Source organism: Pimephales promelas, chromosome 5, assembly GCF_988280905.1.
Source record: "Pimephales promelas chromosome 5, fPimPro1.hap1.1, whole genome shotgun sequence".
NCBI lineage: Eukaryota > Metazoa > Chordata > Actinopteri > Cypriniformes > Leuciscidae > Pimephales > Pimephales promelas.
Genome location: NC_142773.1, coordinates 33,223,546 through 33,243,500, shown reverse-complemented (window position 1 = coordinate 33,243,500; position 19,955 = coordinate 33,223,546). Strand labels below are relative to the sequence as shown.

The window sequence follows — 19,955 nt, the reverse complement described above, 5'->3', positions numbered from 1 at the left end:
GAGCGGATGCCAAAAGTGAGGCAGTGAGTTTCTGTTCTGATGTGGAGCAGAGACAGAAAGGGATGGAGCTCCATGTTTCAGCTCCTTTTATTTTTTTCTTTAAACGCACCAGTGACTTAACGTTTCAAAGATGGTCCTCCTCACTTGTGTCGCTGGAGCGCTTTCCTCTTCCTCCTCTTGAAAAAACAACAGCACCTGAAAGGAGCAATAGAGTTAAGGACAGTTTTTTAATATCCTCCCTTCATTCTCAAACTTGTCACACTGTCTAGTCGAGGTTTTGTTAGGCAGAGTTCAAAGCATAAATACATTAATGCTACAACAGTGCTTTGATCCATTGAAGCACATGGCAACTCTTTTAGATGAAGAATGAACTAATGGTAAAACTGAAATATTTCAAATATAATACATTTTGAAAATGAATAAATCCACAACAAATGTATTTATTTGTCAATTTTAAAAAGTATTTGTTCTTTACATGTTTAAAATTAGTTAAATGTAACAAAACAATAAATTAAATAAATTATTTTTAATATTTAAATTTCATTTTTTAAAACAAAGCCACTAATTTAAAAACGGGTCAGTTTAGATTAAAATATACTAAGGGGTTAAATTAACAAATTAGATTGATTTTTAATATAGATATTTTTTCATCAGTTTCAACAATTTTGATTAATAAATAGATAATTCCTTTTTCATTTATAATGAATACAATTTATACATATAAAATGACAAAAATTAAAATATAAAATTCTCATTAACATTATAAAAAAAAAATAATACAAGAACCATCTAAATATTTTAACTTTTTGAAACGATAAAAGACCCCCTTTGGCGAAAAGCAAGTTTATATGTCTATGTGGTGTTTTTAATGCGCTTTAAAACAAAGCAAGTGCAAATTCATAAGTCAACACCATTGCTGAGTATTTTCTCCATAAAACTGCAGTTTACCAAAGACAGTCTCAAAAAGGTCACAGACTATCTTGTAACCAATCTTGTTATATCATTAACTGTTCTCTGAAGCAGAGTCTCAAGAGAAGCTAGGTCATTTAGCAATATAGCAGGTGAATTATGTATGTAATGTATTTATATTAGAAGTGTAAACAGGAAACAAAGACCATTTGAAGGTTAAACATTTTCTTCCATGACTTTCTGGGCCATCAAGTTTCAATCCCTTAGGCCGCCTATGTAGCAGTGATCCACCTCTCAAATTTACTCAAAAATATCTTCATTTGTGTTCCGAAGATGAACGAAGGTCTTACGGGGTTGGTACAGCATGGGGGTGAGTAATTAATCATTTTTGGGTGAACTAACCCTTTAATGGTGACAAGGTTAGGTAGCTGGCTGACATTCAGCTCAAACATTTAAGTAGTTAATAACATTAGATAACTGCAGCAAGGGCCAATGCGAGACTAAACCTCATCATTCAAAATGCTGCCCTCACGTCAAAACTCAGCATCCCTGCATATAGCACTGCTACTAGCGTTAACCATTTCCGAGAGTATTAAACTCCACATTCTCACAAAGAAATTTTTTTTAAATATAATTTTCCAGGACAACAACCAGATTTTCCAGGACATTTCATTTGACATTTTACAGGACTGGATAATTAGTCCGCAATTTTCCAGGTTTTCCAGGACGGGTGGGAAGTGAACCCCATTATGCAAACGTACTTTTAAAAACAACTGTCAAACTTAAGACTCTTTAAATTGTCCTTACTTTGTATCATCAGCCACCTCCACCTCAGCAGGGGCAGTTATGGGAGCGTTAGAGTGTCCCGCCGTAGGATCGTCTGTATTCACTTCTCCATTGGTCGAGCTCATAACCTGATTAATTTAAAGGAGCAGGCAATGTGTTTTCAATATGGACTGGCAAAGATAAGTAATAACAGAAAGAAAAAAAACACAGAACACACTGGGATTTATTTAGTCTAACTGGCCCTGCATATTTAACAGTTCATGTAACTCAGATTGGGGCTATGTAACCCAATAAAGACACTTTTTTTTAAATAATTAACCTGTTCAAAATCAGGTTGCCTTAGCACCAACCAGGAGGGTAAAGGAGGTGGGTGGGGTGGGGAATGGAAATAAGCCGAAAATGAGTTTAGTTGGAATTCTTATTACACTAACATATAAAAGAATAACTGTATGTACACAAGAAAACAACCATTTGTCTTGCGTAACTACTTACAGTATATACGATATAAGCAGTATTTCACACTGAGGTCACTAGATAAGTGATGATGTGTGTTAGATAAGGGCGGAGAGAGGAGAGGAAACCATTTAAGTGTCTACAGCTGGAAGATGGACAGAGGTGTCTCAAGTGAGAGGACTAAAAGAAAACAGAGAAAGGAAGAGGTCGACAACACCAACAGCATGCAGTACTGCGCAAACACCCAGTACCTGGACAGAGCCCCCCAGCCTATCGGCCGTGAGGTGCGACCCTAGGAGCTCCCTGTTGGTCACGGGAGTGGGCTGGGACTCACTTCCTTTAGGTTCTGGAGACTGGCATGACAGCAATGGGGGAAAGGGGGTGGAAGGGTGGCAAAGGGCATAAGAGATGTTTTTGAAAGGAGGTGAGGGTGTAAAGAAAAAAGAACAGAACGAGTTTAAAGAGAGGAACGCCTTCCATGCACAAGCAGACTGCTCTAGCTAACAGGATAGGGGTGGAAATAAAAGTGTGAGTGAAAAAACAAAAGCATGTGACATGCAGAGATGGAGAGGAAAGCTAAGCTCTTATCTTTCACAACCAGCTCATATAAAATCTTATATTGTATCGGAAATTTAAAAGGGCTGTGACCTAGAGATGGAAATGCCACCAACTAAAAGAATGACACTCAGCGTTTGAGGAAATGACAAATCTTCAGACTAGCAAAAAACTGCAGCAGGAAGTTGTCTAGGGTCGGTTGATGAGTGAAAACAAACATTTACCACATACTGCTGACATGGGTTAAAAGAGTCATGAAACACTGAGATAACATTTCAAAAACTACACTGCATTAAGCAATGTTTTATCACAAATAACCAAAGAAAAAGAAAAACAAACAAAAAACAGAAACTAATACTTAAATGGTACTCTGTCCCATTCTTCCTCTTTTACACAAACAAGGAATTACCACTAAAACTGAAAGTGCAATATTCAAATATAATAAACATTTTAGAAAATGAAGAAATCAATAGTATAATAAATAATAAATATGTTTAAAATTGCTAATGTTTAAATAGTTAAAAAACAATAAATGAAAAAAAAGTGTAGTTTACACATGATTATTAATAAAAAATTAAAAAATATAAAAAAAGTGGTTAAATTAACTAATTAAATTCATTAATTTTAAACATGGATATTTATTTGTCAGTTTGAATTTTTATTTTAAAGCAGGATTCCAAGCAATAAAGCTAAAACCTTTCAAATACAGGTGAAACTCGAAAAATTTGAATATCGTGCAAAAGTTGATTTCAGTAATTCAACTTAAAAGGTGAAACTAATATATTATGTAGACTCATCACATGCAAAGTGAGATATTTCAAGCCTTTATTTATTATAATTTTGATGATTATGACTTACAGCTATGAAAACCTTTGGGGTTAAGCAAATGAACACATAAAGGCTTGAAATATCTCACTTTGCATGTAACCTTTTAAGTTGAATTACTGAATTTTTAGAGTTTCACCTGTAGGTCTTTGATCATACATTATAAAATTTCAATAGAAAAGAAAAAAAGAAAGAAAATGGATGTGTACTACACAAACATGCATTTAACATTGCCATCAACAGCATGAGGGTGTATCTCACCTGGTTTTTGGTCTGTGGTTGTGCTTTGTCTCTGCTGCTGGGTTGCAGAGGCGTGTCACTAGGCATGGGTCCTATTGGAGTCGGCTGCATAGACATGTATAGGAAACTCAACATCCATGTACAGATCTTATCATGAACAAGTGGTTTATGGCACGGCATCCAAACAGACTTACCAGCGGCTTACCGACCCAGTCATATTCATAGTCAAAGACATAGCCATTTCTGTCAAAGAGGTCTGTAAAGAGCTTTCTCAAGTAGTCATAATCCGGTTTTTCAAAGAAATCCAGTCTCCGCACGTAGCGCAGGTAGGTGGCCATTTCTTCTGTGAGATGGAGTTAAAGTTAAGACAATGCACCGGAGGTAAGAGTGCACGAGATATGTGGCCATTTGAAAAGAACTCGCTTACCAGGGAAACTCTCACAGAGCACTTCTATTGGGGTTGCCCTTTTGGTATCTCCAATTTTCTGATAGCGCTCCTTAAGTGTGTCAGCCTTAATGAATAAAATGAGACAGAACAAATACATTTTAGGTATTCCATAAAGACATTTGTTCAATATATTGCCATCTTTTATACTAATAGCATTAGCATATACATACTTACAATAACTTGGTAATAATTAGGTACTACCCCTGAACCAAACCCATGTAGTTATTTTATATTATTCAGTACTTTCTCGGGTAAGTACACTGCGAGTGCACATACTGTAAAATACAGTGCAACCATAATAGTATTTTGACCAATGAAATTTCATGACCTCGACCTCTCCTGTCACCTGTGATTGAAAAAATAATTCAAAAGTGTATCCTATAAAAACTACAAAGCTCACAAAGGACAATTTTTAAAAAAAAAAAAGTACAAAATGTAAAAATTAAAATGTAAAATTAATATGAAAAGGTTTTGTTTTTTTTCTTCTGAAATCTCCATATTTTTTCATGACAGTGTGAACCATGTACTACGCTAAATAATTATGAATAGCATGTGACATTTAACAGGTCACATAGATTTCATTATTTTTCCCCTTTAGATAATAAAACCAAATAAAGATGCAACCAAACATTGTGATAAATTTTTGGTTCTTCTAAATAGGTCAGCTTATCGAGGCTGTATAGCTATTGGTTATTCTGCTGACTTTTCATGATAGTGACAGATAGTGGGGCCTGTCACTTTTTCAGACATTAGCTGAGTGAGATAAGACTCTACGACCAAAAGGATACCATCAAAATACTGTTAAGACAGCGAGAAATGAAGAGAGGGGAAATTTTTTCCATAGATTTGTACTTAGTACAAAACAGCACAGAATGGATAAAATGCTTTAATCTCTAATTGAGCTTTAAATATGTAAAGAAATGTAACAGAATAAAACAAACCACATTTTCTACAATGATATCACAAGGTCTTAGTTTTTGAAACAAACTCTTAAATCAAAATGTAGCAAACATCATTCCACCTACTGCAGTACCTTTAAGCCTTGCCAGGGTAGACTGCCCCGTAGAAAGTACATAAACATATGACCCAGCGCCTCCAAATCGTCCCGTCTGCTTTGCTCTACAAGAAAAAGACAGAAAAAGAAATTTCTAGGTACACTGGAATCTGTCTTCAGTCAGACAAAGAGTCTTAATTCACTAAGCAAATATATTTTTTTTTATGCATTTAGCAAAAGAATCAAAACAAATCTAAGTTTTGTGGTTGAGCAAGCAGATTTGTGTCACTAACAGCTAAGCTAGATTTTAAGCCATACTTTAGTCTTTATCCTCCCATGAAATTCTAATAACCCTTCCTAAGCCATGAGAGAGCGAATCTTTTCCATGTCTGTGGGTCTTACCCTTCCCCAGGTGTGTGTTGATGCTCATGTAGCGAGCTGTCCCTGTTAAGCTCTTGTGCTCCCTGTAAGGGATGTGCTTTTTGGTCTCAGGGTCGATGTATTCTTTGGCAAGCCCAAAGTCGATGATGTGGATTGTATGTTGCCTCTTGGTCCCCGGCCGGCCCACCAAGAAGTTCTCAGGCTTAACATCCCTGTAGATCAGACTTCTTGTGTGCACATATTCCATCCGTGTGATCTATAATGGAGATAGAAGTCGTGTTTAAAAAATAAATCTATTAGTTTAAACATCTTTCTTTCTCTCTCATGAGTAAACGATTACACGGACCAGCTGAATTGCGATCATGAGGACGGTCTTTAAGGAAAAGGTTCTGTCGCAAAGGTCAAACAGGTCCTCCAGACTGGGGCCCAGCAGCTCCAGCACCATGGCATTGTATTTCCCACAAGGCCCAAAGTAGTACACCTGAGGAACACCCTCTGAACACACACACATATATATGCAGTTAGAAAACAAATCCACAGAGTTCAGTAATATCAATACAAACTGGCAATTTAGCAGTTTTAACTTTAAATGGTAAGAATTAATGCAATTACATAAAGACAGGGAACAATGATCTTTTGTTATGTGGTGTTCAGCACTCAGTAGTCCTTCATATTGAGGTACACTACATTTGTGTATAATAGGCATTATGGGGCAACAGATAAAAGGTACGGACTCTCAAATCTATTAAGCAAACTGGAACATGGAGAATATTGCAATTCTTTTTATATGCGATTGATTTTAATATAGTGTTTGATTTTATCACAGAACCTAAAGGGATAGGGATACATTCACAACCTGATTGGTGTGCTTTTATGACGCATTGGCTCTTTTGAAACAGAACTTATGAATATCGGAAACAATGCTGTGTGCTGGGCTAAATGTGCTTGTTCTATTGTGCGTAGCCTAGCCTGGATATGATTGTATTCCGTCACACACACAAATGAAGATCTGCTGCGAGGAGACGAGATTCTGATGCCTGTACTTAACTGTGACTGGCAACATCGCCACTATTACGAGAGAAAACATGCTTGAGTATCCTGTTTTTGGTTTGTCTACATGTCTTTGGTCCATGTTGCGTTCATATATTGCTAAACCCGCACCAGAGTTTGTTCAGAGGCAGACCGAGACCTATCTTTTCATCGGTCTCGGCCTGCTTGTTTTCGTGCGTAGCCAGGGTTCAGATGGCAGCGTTTACACTTATTCAAATCACCCGCATTAACTGAGCAATCGCACCAGCGTTCATTTTAATTAAGCCAAACATGCCAAGTGTGAACACAACACACCCGTACACTAGTTTCCTGCACACTTTTTTTGTGTCACGACTACAGTATGACAATGGTATGACAATGTTAAAACAAGATATTTCAATATCACCTTTAATTTAAACCTCAGAGCAGAAACACTGACATAGTTGTGAAGTTTGATTCATTTAAGTTAATCACTATTTCGAATTGTCCATAGTGGAACAATTCATTTATCATCACATATTCAGGCATTAAAATGTTTTAGTAAAAATAGATTGAAAATGATTCTTAAATCTAAATCTTTATAAAATATAATATATACAATTTCTATAACTAGTTTACAACAATGGCTGTTTGATCAAAACAATGCAGGGCTCGCAAAATCGCCAACCCGATGTCCCAGTGTTTTCCAGTCAGGCTAACAAAATGCATAACCGGCCTGCCCGAAGGGCTATCTAAAAGTATAAGCTTAATCAAATCCCTCCCTTTATTCACATTATTGACTAGTTATTTTAAGGAACAATATGGGCACAAAAGTTTTTGATCATGCTGATTTATCCGCAGTGCAATTTCTCAAAAAATCTCTGTGTCTGTTTTAAGAGAAACATATCATGATCAATAAAAATTAAAGCTTGTGTTAGAATGTTTGAATCCATGTGCTAACACACCATCACTGTAAAGCTGCTTTGAAAAAATGAAATCAGCAGAATACAAACCCTTGAGTCGCACCGCGTTATTATGAACGTGGTTACCCAGCCCTGGGGTGCGTTTCCCAAAACCATAGTTGCTAACCTGTAAGCAACTTGGTTGGCAATGAGAAACTGCATTGCAACCAACAAAGTTGCTAACTTAGTTAGCATAGTTGCTAACTTAGTTAGCAACTATGGTTTACGAAAACGCACCCGTTTGTTTGAACCGCGAGAAGCGTCAAAGCTTGCGCTACTCATACTACATCGTCAAGTGTTACTCTTTTGGCGTAAGTCGACTTGCCAGATAGTTATTTTAATCAATAAGTTTTAAATATGGATATTTTTCTTACACAAACGCATCGCTTCACTACCGAAGGCCTTAATTAACCCCCCTGAGCAATTTCAAGCACTTTTATCAGGAATGGATGTGCTTTGATGGACTTCCAAAAGCAAAAACCCATTCACTCTAATTATAAAGCTTGGAAGAGCCAGGACATTTTTTAATATAACTCCGATTGTATTCGTCTGAAAGAAGAATTCCATATACACCTAGGACAACTTGAGGTGAGTAAATCAGGGCTTATTTTCATTTTTGGGGGAATTATCCATTTAATGCTAGGAACAGAGATCAACAGTAATGAGAGGCGCAATGCTTCAACCAGCAACCCTATGATCTGGGCAAAACACTTAATGACATATTATTGATAAAAACATTATGAATAAATCATATAATTGAAATAAGCTACATGTTAACCTGTCATATCTTTGAATACAATTTAACCTTTTTTCTGCCCTGCAAGTCTTATCAAACGTTCTGTAAAAAAGACACAGCAAGTAGAGAAATCGATGCACAGGAACCACAGCCTGTGCTGATTAAACTCGTCCTGTGTGCTGAAAAGAGGATGTGGACAGGATGAGCTAAAAGAAACTCACGATTGTAAATAGGATGTGGACAGCATAAGCTCTGCAACAAAAAACTGGTCTGAATATGGCTGCTAAACTGTGAGATTTAAAGTAAGAAAAGCAAAATGGATAGAAGTACAGCCTGTTACTTACCCGAGTTGCCCAACTGTTTGTAAAACCTGTACTCGAGATGGAGCTGGGGTGCTCTGGATTTGATTGGCTCCTATAGAAGAGTAAAATTAAATGATAAAAACATAAGTTTCGGCATCCATGTTAAGTAAAAGTAAAGAGCCAGTTTTAAGCATTGGTTTTAGGTTCGCATGAAAGCTGTAAACCATAGTCAGATAACTGACATGGTCCTTATTATGGGTGTTTTGCTACGTATTGCAGTGGATCACTATATCACCAGTTATCAATGAAATTTCACAGGCAAAAACATCAATATGCACAACATGACGCAAAATATTTCACCCTTAAACAAAATTCCCCATGGTGTGGAGTCCTATTGAAATTACTCGATTACGACCGTGACAATTTTCAGAACAATGGTAAATGTACCATAACCATCTTTAAAAGGAAGTTGCCAAAACTACTAATTACATGACTGACTTCTATCATTAGGATATTGCTCTGCATGGTAGTCATCACTAAGTGTGGCCAATTTAGTTTTTACATATATAATGTAAGTGATAGAATGTGTATGTTTGTGTTCAGTTAAGTGCAGGATCCAGGATTGAGTCATCTGTGGCATCAGCTGCTCTAAGCATGCAGGGACAAGTGCCGCTAAGCAGGAGCAAGAATGGAAGAGCCAAATAATACATATATAAATAAATAAATAAAAACAAATTGCATAAAGGCATTAAATACCCAGCAGTGGAGAATGAGAAGTAACACAGTGTTCCTCTTTTAACATGTATTTCCAGCACGAGTTAACACTAATAAATGGTCATATCAGGAGCAACGTCAAGACCCCTTTATTTAGTACCAATAATTTTATAATATGTAGCTTCTTCAGAGAGGATATTTGTCTAGTTTAACAGAATCAGTACCACAAGACACATGTATGTATCACCCTTTCATGTCACAGCAAAATGAATATCTTAAATTGATGTTGTAGCATCTCCATGAAGAAGTTTCAACAGACCTATCCTTAACTTGCTTCACTTTTATAACAAAATGTTTAGCCATATTTTATTAAAGTGTGATTAAGAATCTCATTACAGTATGTAAAGGTGAGACCAAGGAGCTAAATGACAAAAATAAGAGTCTCACTTTTGAGTGAGAAGCACTAAATCTCACACATACTTGCTCTCACACAGAACAGTTGGCAACATGGAAATAAATCTGATACTTCTGCAATGTGGTGAGACTCTAGAGAATTTGTATATTCACAGAATATACTCAACACTCGAAATTGAGGCTGGCGTTGCTCACGAACAATGTGGGTGGCTACTAAAATGTCCCTAGATAATATTCTGATCACTAATTTATCTTCCCCCCTATATGTATTTCTGATATGCTTGCTGGAAACCAAATCCAATTAAAATACTGATACGGAGGAGCAATTTTTAAATTGTTTATGCATGGCTTGGATAGCAGCAACAAATCAACAAAAAAGTAAATGTCCTTCTAGATGAGAAGGCCAGGAACTAGTTCCACACTGTGACTGACCAATCATAAAATTGGGGTTGATATATGATTTGGAATAATGATCTAATGCTCACAATTGCTGCATTTATTTGATCAAGAATACAGTAAAAACTGAGAATAACTTTTTAATTTCTAAATATATTTTAAATTGCTATTTATTACTGTGATGGCAAAGCTGAATTTTCAGTATCATTACTCGGGTCTTTAGTGTCACATGATCTTTCAGAAATCATTCCAACATGCTGATTTACTGCTCAAGGAACATTTCTTGTTAACTATGTTGAAATCAGTTTTTTTGTGCATCAGAAATGGGAGAAATACATCTTCCAGCATAAAAGTATCTTTTACCACACTAAACCCGCCAACACATCTCAAAGGATTCCTGTTCAGCTTCAGGACTTCATGTTTTTAAATGAATATGCTTATTTGCAGGTTCACGCATTTATAAATAAGTCACAATGGCAGAGAAATACGCATCTTGAAGAGTCAATCTTTTGGTAAATAACAAATATATTCCCCACCACAGGTTACTGCAAAAAAATTAAAAGAATTGTATTGTGAAAAAAAAAACTCTAACATTCTGCATATTTTTATGCAGATACATCTGTTGTAGAAATTAAAAGTATTTGTACAAGACTGCAGTGTCTTTTGTTCATATAGTTCCAATAAAATCTGTATGACTGTTGTCTCCAGTAAAAGTAATTACATGGTAATGAGTGTGTGTAAAAAGAATTTTTTTCCAGAAGGAACTGTGTGAACAAAGGAGAACAAGTACTGCATATTAATCTAATGTGGTTTGTTAAGTGTTATGAACTACTGTGTGTGTGTGTTTTTCTTTTTGGAACTGTTTAACAGCACACACACACACACACACACACTAAAGGCAGCAGTGGAAGTTCAAGGTTTAGCATTAATTCCAAATATCAACACATTATTGACTGGCACTTACCAGTTTAATGGCCACATATTCATTAGTGTAAAGATTCTTCCCGAGTCGAAGCTCGCCGAAGTTCCCGCAGCCGATCTTCTTACCCACTCGGAAGTTAGGGCCAACCATAAGCACCCCGGAGTTGGTCCCAGAGCCTCGGCCACCCCCATGCCCTGTCCTGTTCCCGCCAGTCTTAGACATTCTCTTTCCTTCCTCCGCCTCACCTTTTCCTCCTCCTCCTCCTCCTCCTCTCTTATCAAAATCCATAAGCTTGTGATACCCCGGCCTCTCCACGATTACTCCGCTGCCATAAAATCACAGAGCCACCAAAACAACTCGCAACAGGGGTACGGGGAATGGGATGGAGGAGAGGAATTTAGTGAGAAAGAGAGTGAAGGGAATTGCTTATCCGCAATATGGCTCTACACATGTAGATGAAACTAGACATTTAACTGCTTTAATAGATGGGGTGGGGGTAAATATAGCTGACGATCCAAGGGCGATACAATTCAGGATGAAGACATCATACAGAAATCTTCCTTAAATCCAACCGCAGAGGAGCACGTTCCTCAGGAGATGGACACATGCACACGACCCTAGCTGGTGAAAGTAAGGCGCTGTCTGGCATCGGTTTCCATCGTCTGCACCCCCTCCAGGTGGTTTTGAAGAGAAGGGTTAGGCATTCCTTGTGTCCAAGTACAAATGGAGAGCATACCACAGTTTGCGTTCAGAGGAAAAAGGCAGCACATCAGCAGCACACCTTAGAATATCTGGGGCAGAGAAAAGACACAATTAACACTAAATAGACTGCTTAAAAGTACACTTAGAGAACTGCACTCTCTTGGCACCTGTTCTACTATGGTGGTGAGGAAGAGACGCTGTATCGCTCATTTTAAGGGACAGTCCACCCAAAAATTTACATTCTGACATTATTTACTCACCCTCACATCACATCATGCCATTCCACTATACTATATTAACACAACGAATTACAAGAAAAAGCCTGGCTTGTACTATCACTGTTTCTATGAAAAACAATTTAGAGTCTGAACATTTAAGGGACACGAAACAGAGACCATCTCCCTACAGGAAGTGTTATCTAGCATTTCTGACTTCCAGCTCTAAAAATAAATCCCTCAGGAGCTCAAGATGAGGCCTGAGGTCGTGTGAAGACGAGCCGGAGTCATCTTGGACCGAGTGTCTTGGTTATGTTTTGAGAGGAGGGAGGCACCTCGCCAGATGTTATGGATGATGCCATCCATGGGCTAGTTTATCAACAGAGAATGGTCTCTAAAAAACAAATCGAAATATTCATGCCCAGGAAACTTCACGGAGTTGCTCATCGTTACAAGAGACGTTTTGTCATAAGGCACAAAACTAAGGTACTAATAGGTTACACACTGTGATAGAATGGTGAAACAACAGATAGAGCAACAGACAGACAGACAGACAGACAGACAGACAGACAGACAGACAGACAGATAGATAGATAGATAGATAGATAGATAGATAGATAGATAGATAGATAGATCTGAATGATGGCAAGCACATATTCATAGCTTAATTCAACATAAAACATTGGACAGTGAGATCCACTGAAAACATGGATCCACTGAAATGTTTCATCGTAATATAGTGAATTATCAATGAAACTATTGAATTTTCCATCAAATCATTTTATGATGAGCAAATATTATATGTAATATTAGCCTAAAAATACAGGAACACTGTTTTGTCTTTCTGCCTGTGGATTTGAAGCATTCATTCCACATCCAAGAATAAGATCACAGAATAAACGATAATTAAATGTTATAAAACTTAAGTTAACCGTCCAGCTAAGACTATAATCCATCGTCACGTATCGGATCAGGCCTTATCTAACGTTATATGCATCGACAACAAAACTGTTTTACAATGCCAACAAATGTGATGAATCAGGCCTGTACACTGACTCTCTCTCTCTTTCAGAAGCGTCTTATGAATGACCCATACTTATTAGGCTAAAGAAATAAAATAACGCCACAGTTTATTATTCGAAGTATTTCGATGTCTAAAGGAATAACCAGTTGGGAAAAAAAACTGTCCAAATGTGCCTGCTAGCCTCATTCAGCTCGCCACCAAAGTATGAGAAAGAAACTTGGGTTACTAAGATAAACTCTAAGACAAACATTTTGGTACATTGTGTTCTCTTTATAAGACTACATCACATGAACGTAAAGAAAGCAACAAAGAGACGTTCGTGTGAATCCTCGAGCGTTGAAGAAGCAGTGTTGTCAGTTAGCCACTGAGTTGCCAACTAAGCAGCAGAAATGAGTGAACACACGGCTAGCGTGCTAACTAGCCCAAACAAGCTAACGATCTGTGGCCTGCACTTCGGCGAGCTAACGAGAGTTACTAATTCAACAACACCAGCGGGTTTATGGAAAATAAAAGACAGCTCGTTATTACATACAACAACATTATACATACGCCCAAGCAATATTGTTGACAAGCACATAGATTTTGTTACCAGCCATTAACCGGGCAACTCCTTAATCCCGAACAGTCGAAATTGGTCTAAATTACATCCGCGGTATATTCCATAAATCGTTAAAGGAGGAAGATTCATCAACAGAGTAGACACTTTTACCTATATCTCTGTATTATAAGTCGACGACAATTCCCATTTTGTCGGTTTTAATGATCATTCCTTGAAGCCATTATCATTTTTTCTCCCTCTTCGCTGATGTCTCTTTAAGCCTCTCCGTACAGCTGTCGCGTTTCCTCCGCTGTCGCAGATCACATCAGTGAGTCTAAGTTGCAAAACTTGCGTAGTTGGCTTTCGAGAATACTGGGTCATAAAATTCCGCGCTCTTCGGAAAAAAAATAATGCGCAGTTTCATTCAACGTAAACCAACGTGAGAAACTTAACCGGATGACGTAGAAACTGGTATCGACTATATAAAAAGCTGGTAGCCACTGTCAGACTCACTCAGTCATGATATGCAGCCTATTATCATGTCCCCAACATTTTGCTTAGTACCCTGAATATGAAACTCACTTAAATTAGGTTATTTTTTGTATATTATTTAATTATGTTATACATTTATTTTTTAAGATTTGCAGTTTTTACTGTTTGTACTGTAATTTTGACTTTGTTTTGCGTGATACAAAACATATAGCCAATGTGTTATACAAGTTGGGTTATTTTCCAGAAGTTGCAGTTTTTTAAATATATTTATCGTTTATACATACACATTTATTAGAGGAGATCTGTGATGACGTCACGGTTTTATCACGTTGATTTAAGTTTAAGTGTTTTTCTTAGTTCGTTATTTGATGCAATAAAAACAGGAATATGACGTCATGATTGACAGCTGTGGTTGACAGCTTCTCTAAACGTAGTCACTGAGGCACCCAAATTTCCTAAAAATGAACCGATACTTTCAATGAAATTAATTGCTACTTTCCTTAAAATGAATCGCTACTTTTCTCAAAAAGAGTCTCTACTTTTTCAAAAAGAATCAATAGGCCTACTTTTCCTTAAAATTAATTGATATTTTCTTTAAAATGAATCCATACTTTCTTTAAAATAAATTGATAATTTTCCTAAACATTAATCGATATTTTTCCTAAAAATTAATCGATACTTTTCCTAAAAAAGAATGATTCGCTACTTTTTCAAAAATAATCGCTACTTTTCTTAAAAAGAATCAATATTTTCTTTAAACAGAATTGCTACTTTTCTCAAAAAGAATTATCTTCTTTTAAAAAAGGAATTGCTACTTTTCTTAAAATTAATCAATACTTTCTTTAAAATCAATCGCTACTTTTTCCAAAAAGATTCGTCACTTTTCCTAAAAATGAATCGCTTCTTTTCAAAAAAGAATCCCTACTTTTCTCAAAATGAATCACTACTCTTCAAAAAAGAACAGTTACTTTTTTTCAAAAGAATCGCTACTTTTTCAAAATGAATCGCTACTTTTCTTAAAATGAATCGATACTTTTCGCAAAAAAAATCGATACCTTTTCAAAATAAATCATTTCTTTTAAAAAAAGAATTGATACTTTTCCTAAAAATGAATCGATACTTTTCTCAAATAGAATTGCTTTAAAATTAATCTGGATGCTTGGATAACACCCTACGTCTACTTAGATTATAGGTGGCTGGGATATAGGCTACGTAAACCAGCATCCATTGCCATGATTTTTTAAGTTTTAGTCGCATAACATCGGTTAAATGCTGTCATTTTGCAATAGTTTTTATCGACATTTAAAAATTATTGCAAAACTTTTGCACAAATCTTTAAAGCAAACCCATCTACTGTAAACTTAACCAATTAAATTAGTGGATTGGGAGACAAATGGCGCATCCTCATTAACTTTGAAACAATAAGAAGCATTGAGAAGTCTTAATCCTCACATCTAATACTTTTTTATTTACATTTACGTGATGGGGAGCCACAAGATTTGCACTGCCATTGCAGGTGATATTTCATTTCGATGACCTTTTCATTCAAACGTGAAAATTGTTTTGATTTGAGGGATTTTTATTGTTTGAACATATATCTAGTTGATCATCAGCTGATAAAATACAAAGCCACAGCCTGAGTAATGTCCTATTGTTCATGACATGTGAGTTGCTCTCTGCAAAGTCTATTTCTACTTGAACCTCAACAGTTGGTCTCAGTTCCTATTGTTCATGACATGTGAGTTGCTCTCTGCAAAGTCTATTTCTACTTGAACCTCAACAGTTGGTCTCAATTCAGTTCAAACATGTGCTTTCTGAAATTCATTTTGCTGCTGTTGATTCCATCATATATAAGAGGTAAGTTTCGGAAAAGGTACGTAGTAACTTTTTTTATGTATTTGGAGAGCTACATGTCTGTAATTATTTCTTTTAGGTGGCTGTCAGACCAACATCAGTTTGAGTGGAGGACAGAAAGTTTGCTCCGGTCAAAACTTTACCCTCACATGTCATTTTACATGCCATGGACCACAAAACCATGAAAAAGTGGTGAAAGGTCAACAATTTGAGAACATTATCACACTCTCTTTTGAAAGGGCAAATAATAATCATACAGGAACATACAGCTGCCAAACAACGTCTTCAATGAGCAGGGTTTATGTAGAAGTGGAAGGTAAGTGTGAAATTCTGTCGGGCCATCGAACAAATTTAAACGAAATTTTCGACTAAGAACGTTTCCCCTTTGTGTGTGTGTGATTCAGAATGTGAGTTTTCTTCAAAATTATCCACTGGAAATAAAACATCATCCTCTACACCATCAAGTAAGTTTCTCCAGTTAGCATATGTGTGACTTGATCCATCAGAATGTTGAAATAAATCATATTAGCCTATATTGATGTTAACTAGATTGAGATAGATCAATATGCATAAGAATAAGAATTACATGCACAACAAAAGTTTTTATATGGTCCCAAAGTCAATGATAATAGATATAAAAAAATTATTTAATTGTAATATTGATGGAGTTACTCATTTTGTATAAGAAAATGTTAAAAAGTTCTCTAGCTGTCCTTTTTCTTGAATAGTTTCAATCACTTTTGGCATTTCATAATGCATTTCATAACAACTTTACTTGTGAATGCTGTGAATCTCAGACCCAGAATTTTAGATTCATGTATATCACAAATAAATCTCCATCTCTTGCGTCTAATGTGTGTTTTGTTTTTTTGTTTTTTCTGTTTCTGTAAGGGATTTTGGATCCAGTTCTGATATGGTACATGCTGTTCAAGACAGGGGTTTTTCTCATCGGGTCAATAACTGCAGTGCTGAAAACTGTGTGTCAGAAGCACTGAAAAATGAACAGAATTTCTGTCAATTCTGTCAAAATGCTTCCAATAAATGTTCTCCATGCATTTTCTCTTGGATGCTGCAATACAAAATTCAATATTCTTCCAGTGATGAATTAGGTGTGATGTTCATGTGTCTAAATTTTAAACAGCTTTGTGAACTTGGTGGTTATCTCTTAGCATTTTTAGTAAGTAAATAAAAAACCTTACGAATTCTCACAGATCTGATTTCATACAGTAATTTGGATCAATTGCACCATTTCCATCATTTTTTTTCAATGTCTACCCTTCATAAAAAATACTTGCTTTTATCATCTTGATTTTCTTTTCTAATCAATTTTCTAACCTTCTAGGATAGACAATTTGGATTTTGAATTAAAAATAGTTATCGCGTCTCACATTTTCACCATCACCTTTTTACCAGTGAAATTAATGTTTAGAAAAAAAAAATATGTCTGGATGTTAACACGTGGGGGAGCTCTTGTTTTTTTTAAACCCTCACTCTTCCCAACACAGCTCGACGCTCATTCCTGTTTATAAATCCGAGTAAATACGATTTGTCGCTCATATTTATCAAATTATACTTTTTGTTTTTTTACTCTTACAATGGCACTGATGCGTTTTGCCCTTAAAGTTGAAACTTTCTTTGAGAAATTCTTGGGGAGAGAGTGGGGGACAACCGAACACGACTTTCTCAGTTTGTGTAAATTCACTTGGGGTTCACAGAATTTAGTTCTTCCCACATTAATTTCCCACATCTAATACAAGTATGTGGTTTTGTTTCATTAATACAGTGTATAGTTTTTTTTTCTTGATTTACCCTGAAAGAATGAAAGTGACAACATGTTAGGGGCACATTGTAACATGACCATATGACTGCTTGAAATGTTTACATGACCATATGACTGCTTAAAATGTTTACATCTGATCTAATAAAAAATATATACTGAAAAAAAAACTTTAATTTTTTTCTTAATAAAATACAATTTTCCATGTAAAATAACTTTTACACTTTTAAAAGGAAAACATTATTTTTGAGCTTGACAACAAACACACTAATGAATAATATCTGATATTTATAATTAATATAACATTGACTCTCAGTCTCATGCTTTCTCAATAAAATTCATAAAAGTATAGAATAGAATAGTTCTAATGGGGGCACATTGTAACGCAGTGTTTTTGAGAAATATGCGCATGCCCAAACTGCACAACTGGGATTTAAATTGAGCATTATAGAACCATATCAACTGTTAAATAACATATTGGAGATTAAAACATGATATTTTTCTCATTTTAAATACAACACAAATAACGTTATGAAAAAATTAAATTACTTTTAAACAAACTTTTTTAAATATTTTAACCCTGTAATCACTTTTAACACCAACATCACTTTTAGCTCTTCCAAAAACACATCTGCAAATTTTTTTTGTCCACATTTACATGGACAATTGGTTCTATTATTTAGCCTCGCAATGCCATTGGATAGTAAATGTGTATATAGGTCTTGCCATTATACATAATCTCTCCAGTTTTTCTAGGTGAAGGATGTAGACTGAAAGCATTTACAAATGTAAGCAGTTATGACAACTGCATATTCAGAATAGAGAGTTGGCAGGCTATTATTATTCGGCTAAATTGCTTCATTTGTAATCTTTTTTTCTATTGTATTTGTCCTTTTGTTTGAATTTTATATATACATATATATTACTGACAATTTCAACTCACTGTTTTGTGTTGACAGTGAAACTGCTCCAAAACAACAGATAAATAGGTTGGAGGTCCTTTTTTTATGACCACTGACAGGACACCCATAGATCTAAGACCAGCAATGTTTGTAACTGGCTTTGTGTTTATCAAAGCTGTGATATAAAAATGACAGCTGAGTGTGTGTACATGAACGACAGAAATTCAGTGATGTTTGTGAGAGACAAACACATGAGAACAAGTAATTTTTGTGGATAACATTTCTTTTAACTTTTTGAAAGTGAGGACAAGTTCAAGGCAAAAAACAAAAAACAAAAAATGAAGTGTGCATTGCTATGTGGAGTTATCAAAAAGGAATATATATATATATATATATTTATGAAAGCATATACGGATGTTCTCCTCTAACAAAAGGTGAGGCTGTTTGTCACCCAACAATAATAATCCCTGATCTTAAGTGATCAATAATGAATGTTTGTATAAGAAGAAACCACTGTAGTTGAACAATTTTCATGTTCTTTATTTGCCCCCCCTGGGTCAGATTGAAAAAAAAAAATAATAATAATAATTCATCCACATGAAAATACATGAATAACCACAAGAGGTACACCACTGGTCCCTTGAGTGTAAAAAAAAAAAAAAAGCCTTTCTAAAAGGGAAAGACTAACCTCAGATTCCATCCTAGGTGGTTTCAATCAGAAAACAATAAAAAAAAAAAAAAAAAAAAAAATTGGAAATCAATTTTATATGCATTAACAAAGTCTTACTGTAAGAGAAACCACCAACTTAAACCAAAAAACCTCAATGATGGGCTTTGCTTCACTCAGATTGTTTTGTTCCAGGTTGATCTGCATCTTTTCTGGTTACATTACAGTATATGAGAAAAACCCATCAAACATTAAAGTGTCTACAGTCATCAAGACCAGAAATGTGGAACAATATTTTAGAAGAAATCTTTGGTAAATATACATATATCGGTACTTATTGAGGATCCCAAAAAAAAAAAAAAAAAAAAAGTTGGAAGCACACTCATAACACAAGTTAAACAACTTTTAAAAACTAATAGACAAAGATTTTAAAAAAGGAAGATAAAAATCTCCCTTCCTAGCACACACACATACACAAAAAAAAAAAAAAAAAAAAAGGAGGGGGGGCAAAATATAGCAGCACAGCACATTTGTTTCTGGAAGTTTTTCTGCCCATCTATAATTTACCTTTCTCTCAGATGTCTGTCTACAAGCACAAAAAGGAGGTTAACAGAGGACTTCAGTTCTTTTCGTGGAATAAATCGCCTTTATTCAAACAGTGAATGAAGTCATCGACAGAGCCCGTGTGTGTTCAATGCCACGAAATGTTCAATGACTGACTGAATGAATGGTGAAAAAG

General features: G+C 35.7%; 2 protein-coding genes across 6 annotated transcripts; one reads left to right on the top strand and one right to left on the bottom strand.

Annotated features, from left to right (window-relative positions):
- csnk1g2a (casein kinase 1, gamma 2a) lies at positions 1–13,968 on the bottom strand. 5 transcript variants are annotated; one of them, XM_089131340.1, is made up of 12 exons: positions 13,696–13,968; positions 11,088–11,836; positions 8,642–8,711; positions 5,938–6,086; positions 5,613–5,847; positions 5,250–5,335; positions 4,196–4,280; positions 3,963–4,111; positions 3,790–3,873; positions 2,400–2,501; positions 1,717–1,823; positions 1–195 (listed from the first exon to the last, which is right to left on the bottom strand). In XM_089131340.1, the coding sequence occupies exons 2-12, from the start codon at positions 11,331–11,333 to the stop codon at positions 141–143; spliced, it is 1,368 nt and encodes a 455-aa protein (XP_088987466.1). In that variant the 5' UTR covers positions 11,334–11,836; positions 13,696–13,968; the 3' UTR covers positions 1–140. The 5 variants fall into 5 exon arrangements, with proteins under 5 accessions (XP_088987466.1, XP_088987468.1, XP_088987467.1 ...); XM_089131342.1 differs by having other exon boundaries at positions 3,963–4,108; XM_089131341.1 differs by lacking the exon at positions 13,696–13,968 and adding an exon at positions 13,576–13,656.
- A 1,776-nt stretch (positions 13,969–15,744) lies between these two features.
- Positions 15,745–17,793, top strand: LOC148981475 (uncharacterized). Its single transcript, XM_089131735.1, has 4 exons — positions 15,745–15,873; positions 15,950–16,186; positions 16,275–16,334; positions 16,762–17,793. The coding sequence occupies exons 1-4, from the start codon at positions 15,822–15,824 to the stop codon at positions 16,863–16,865; spliced, it is 453 nt and encodes a 150-aa protein (XP_088987861.1). The 5' UTR covers positions 15,745–15,821; the 3' UTR covers positions 16,866–17,793.
- Positions 17,794–19,955: the final 2,162 nt, after the last annotated feature.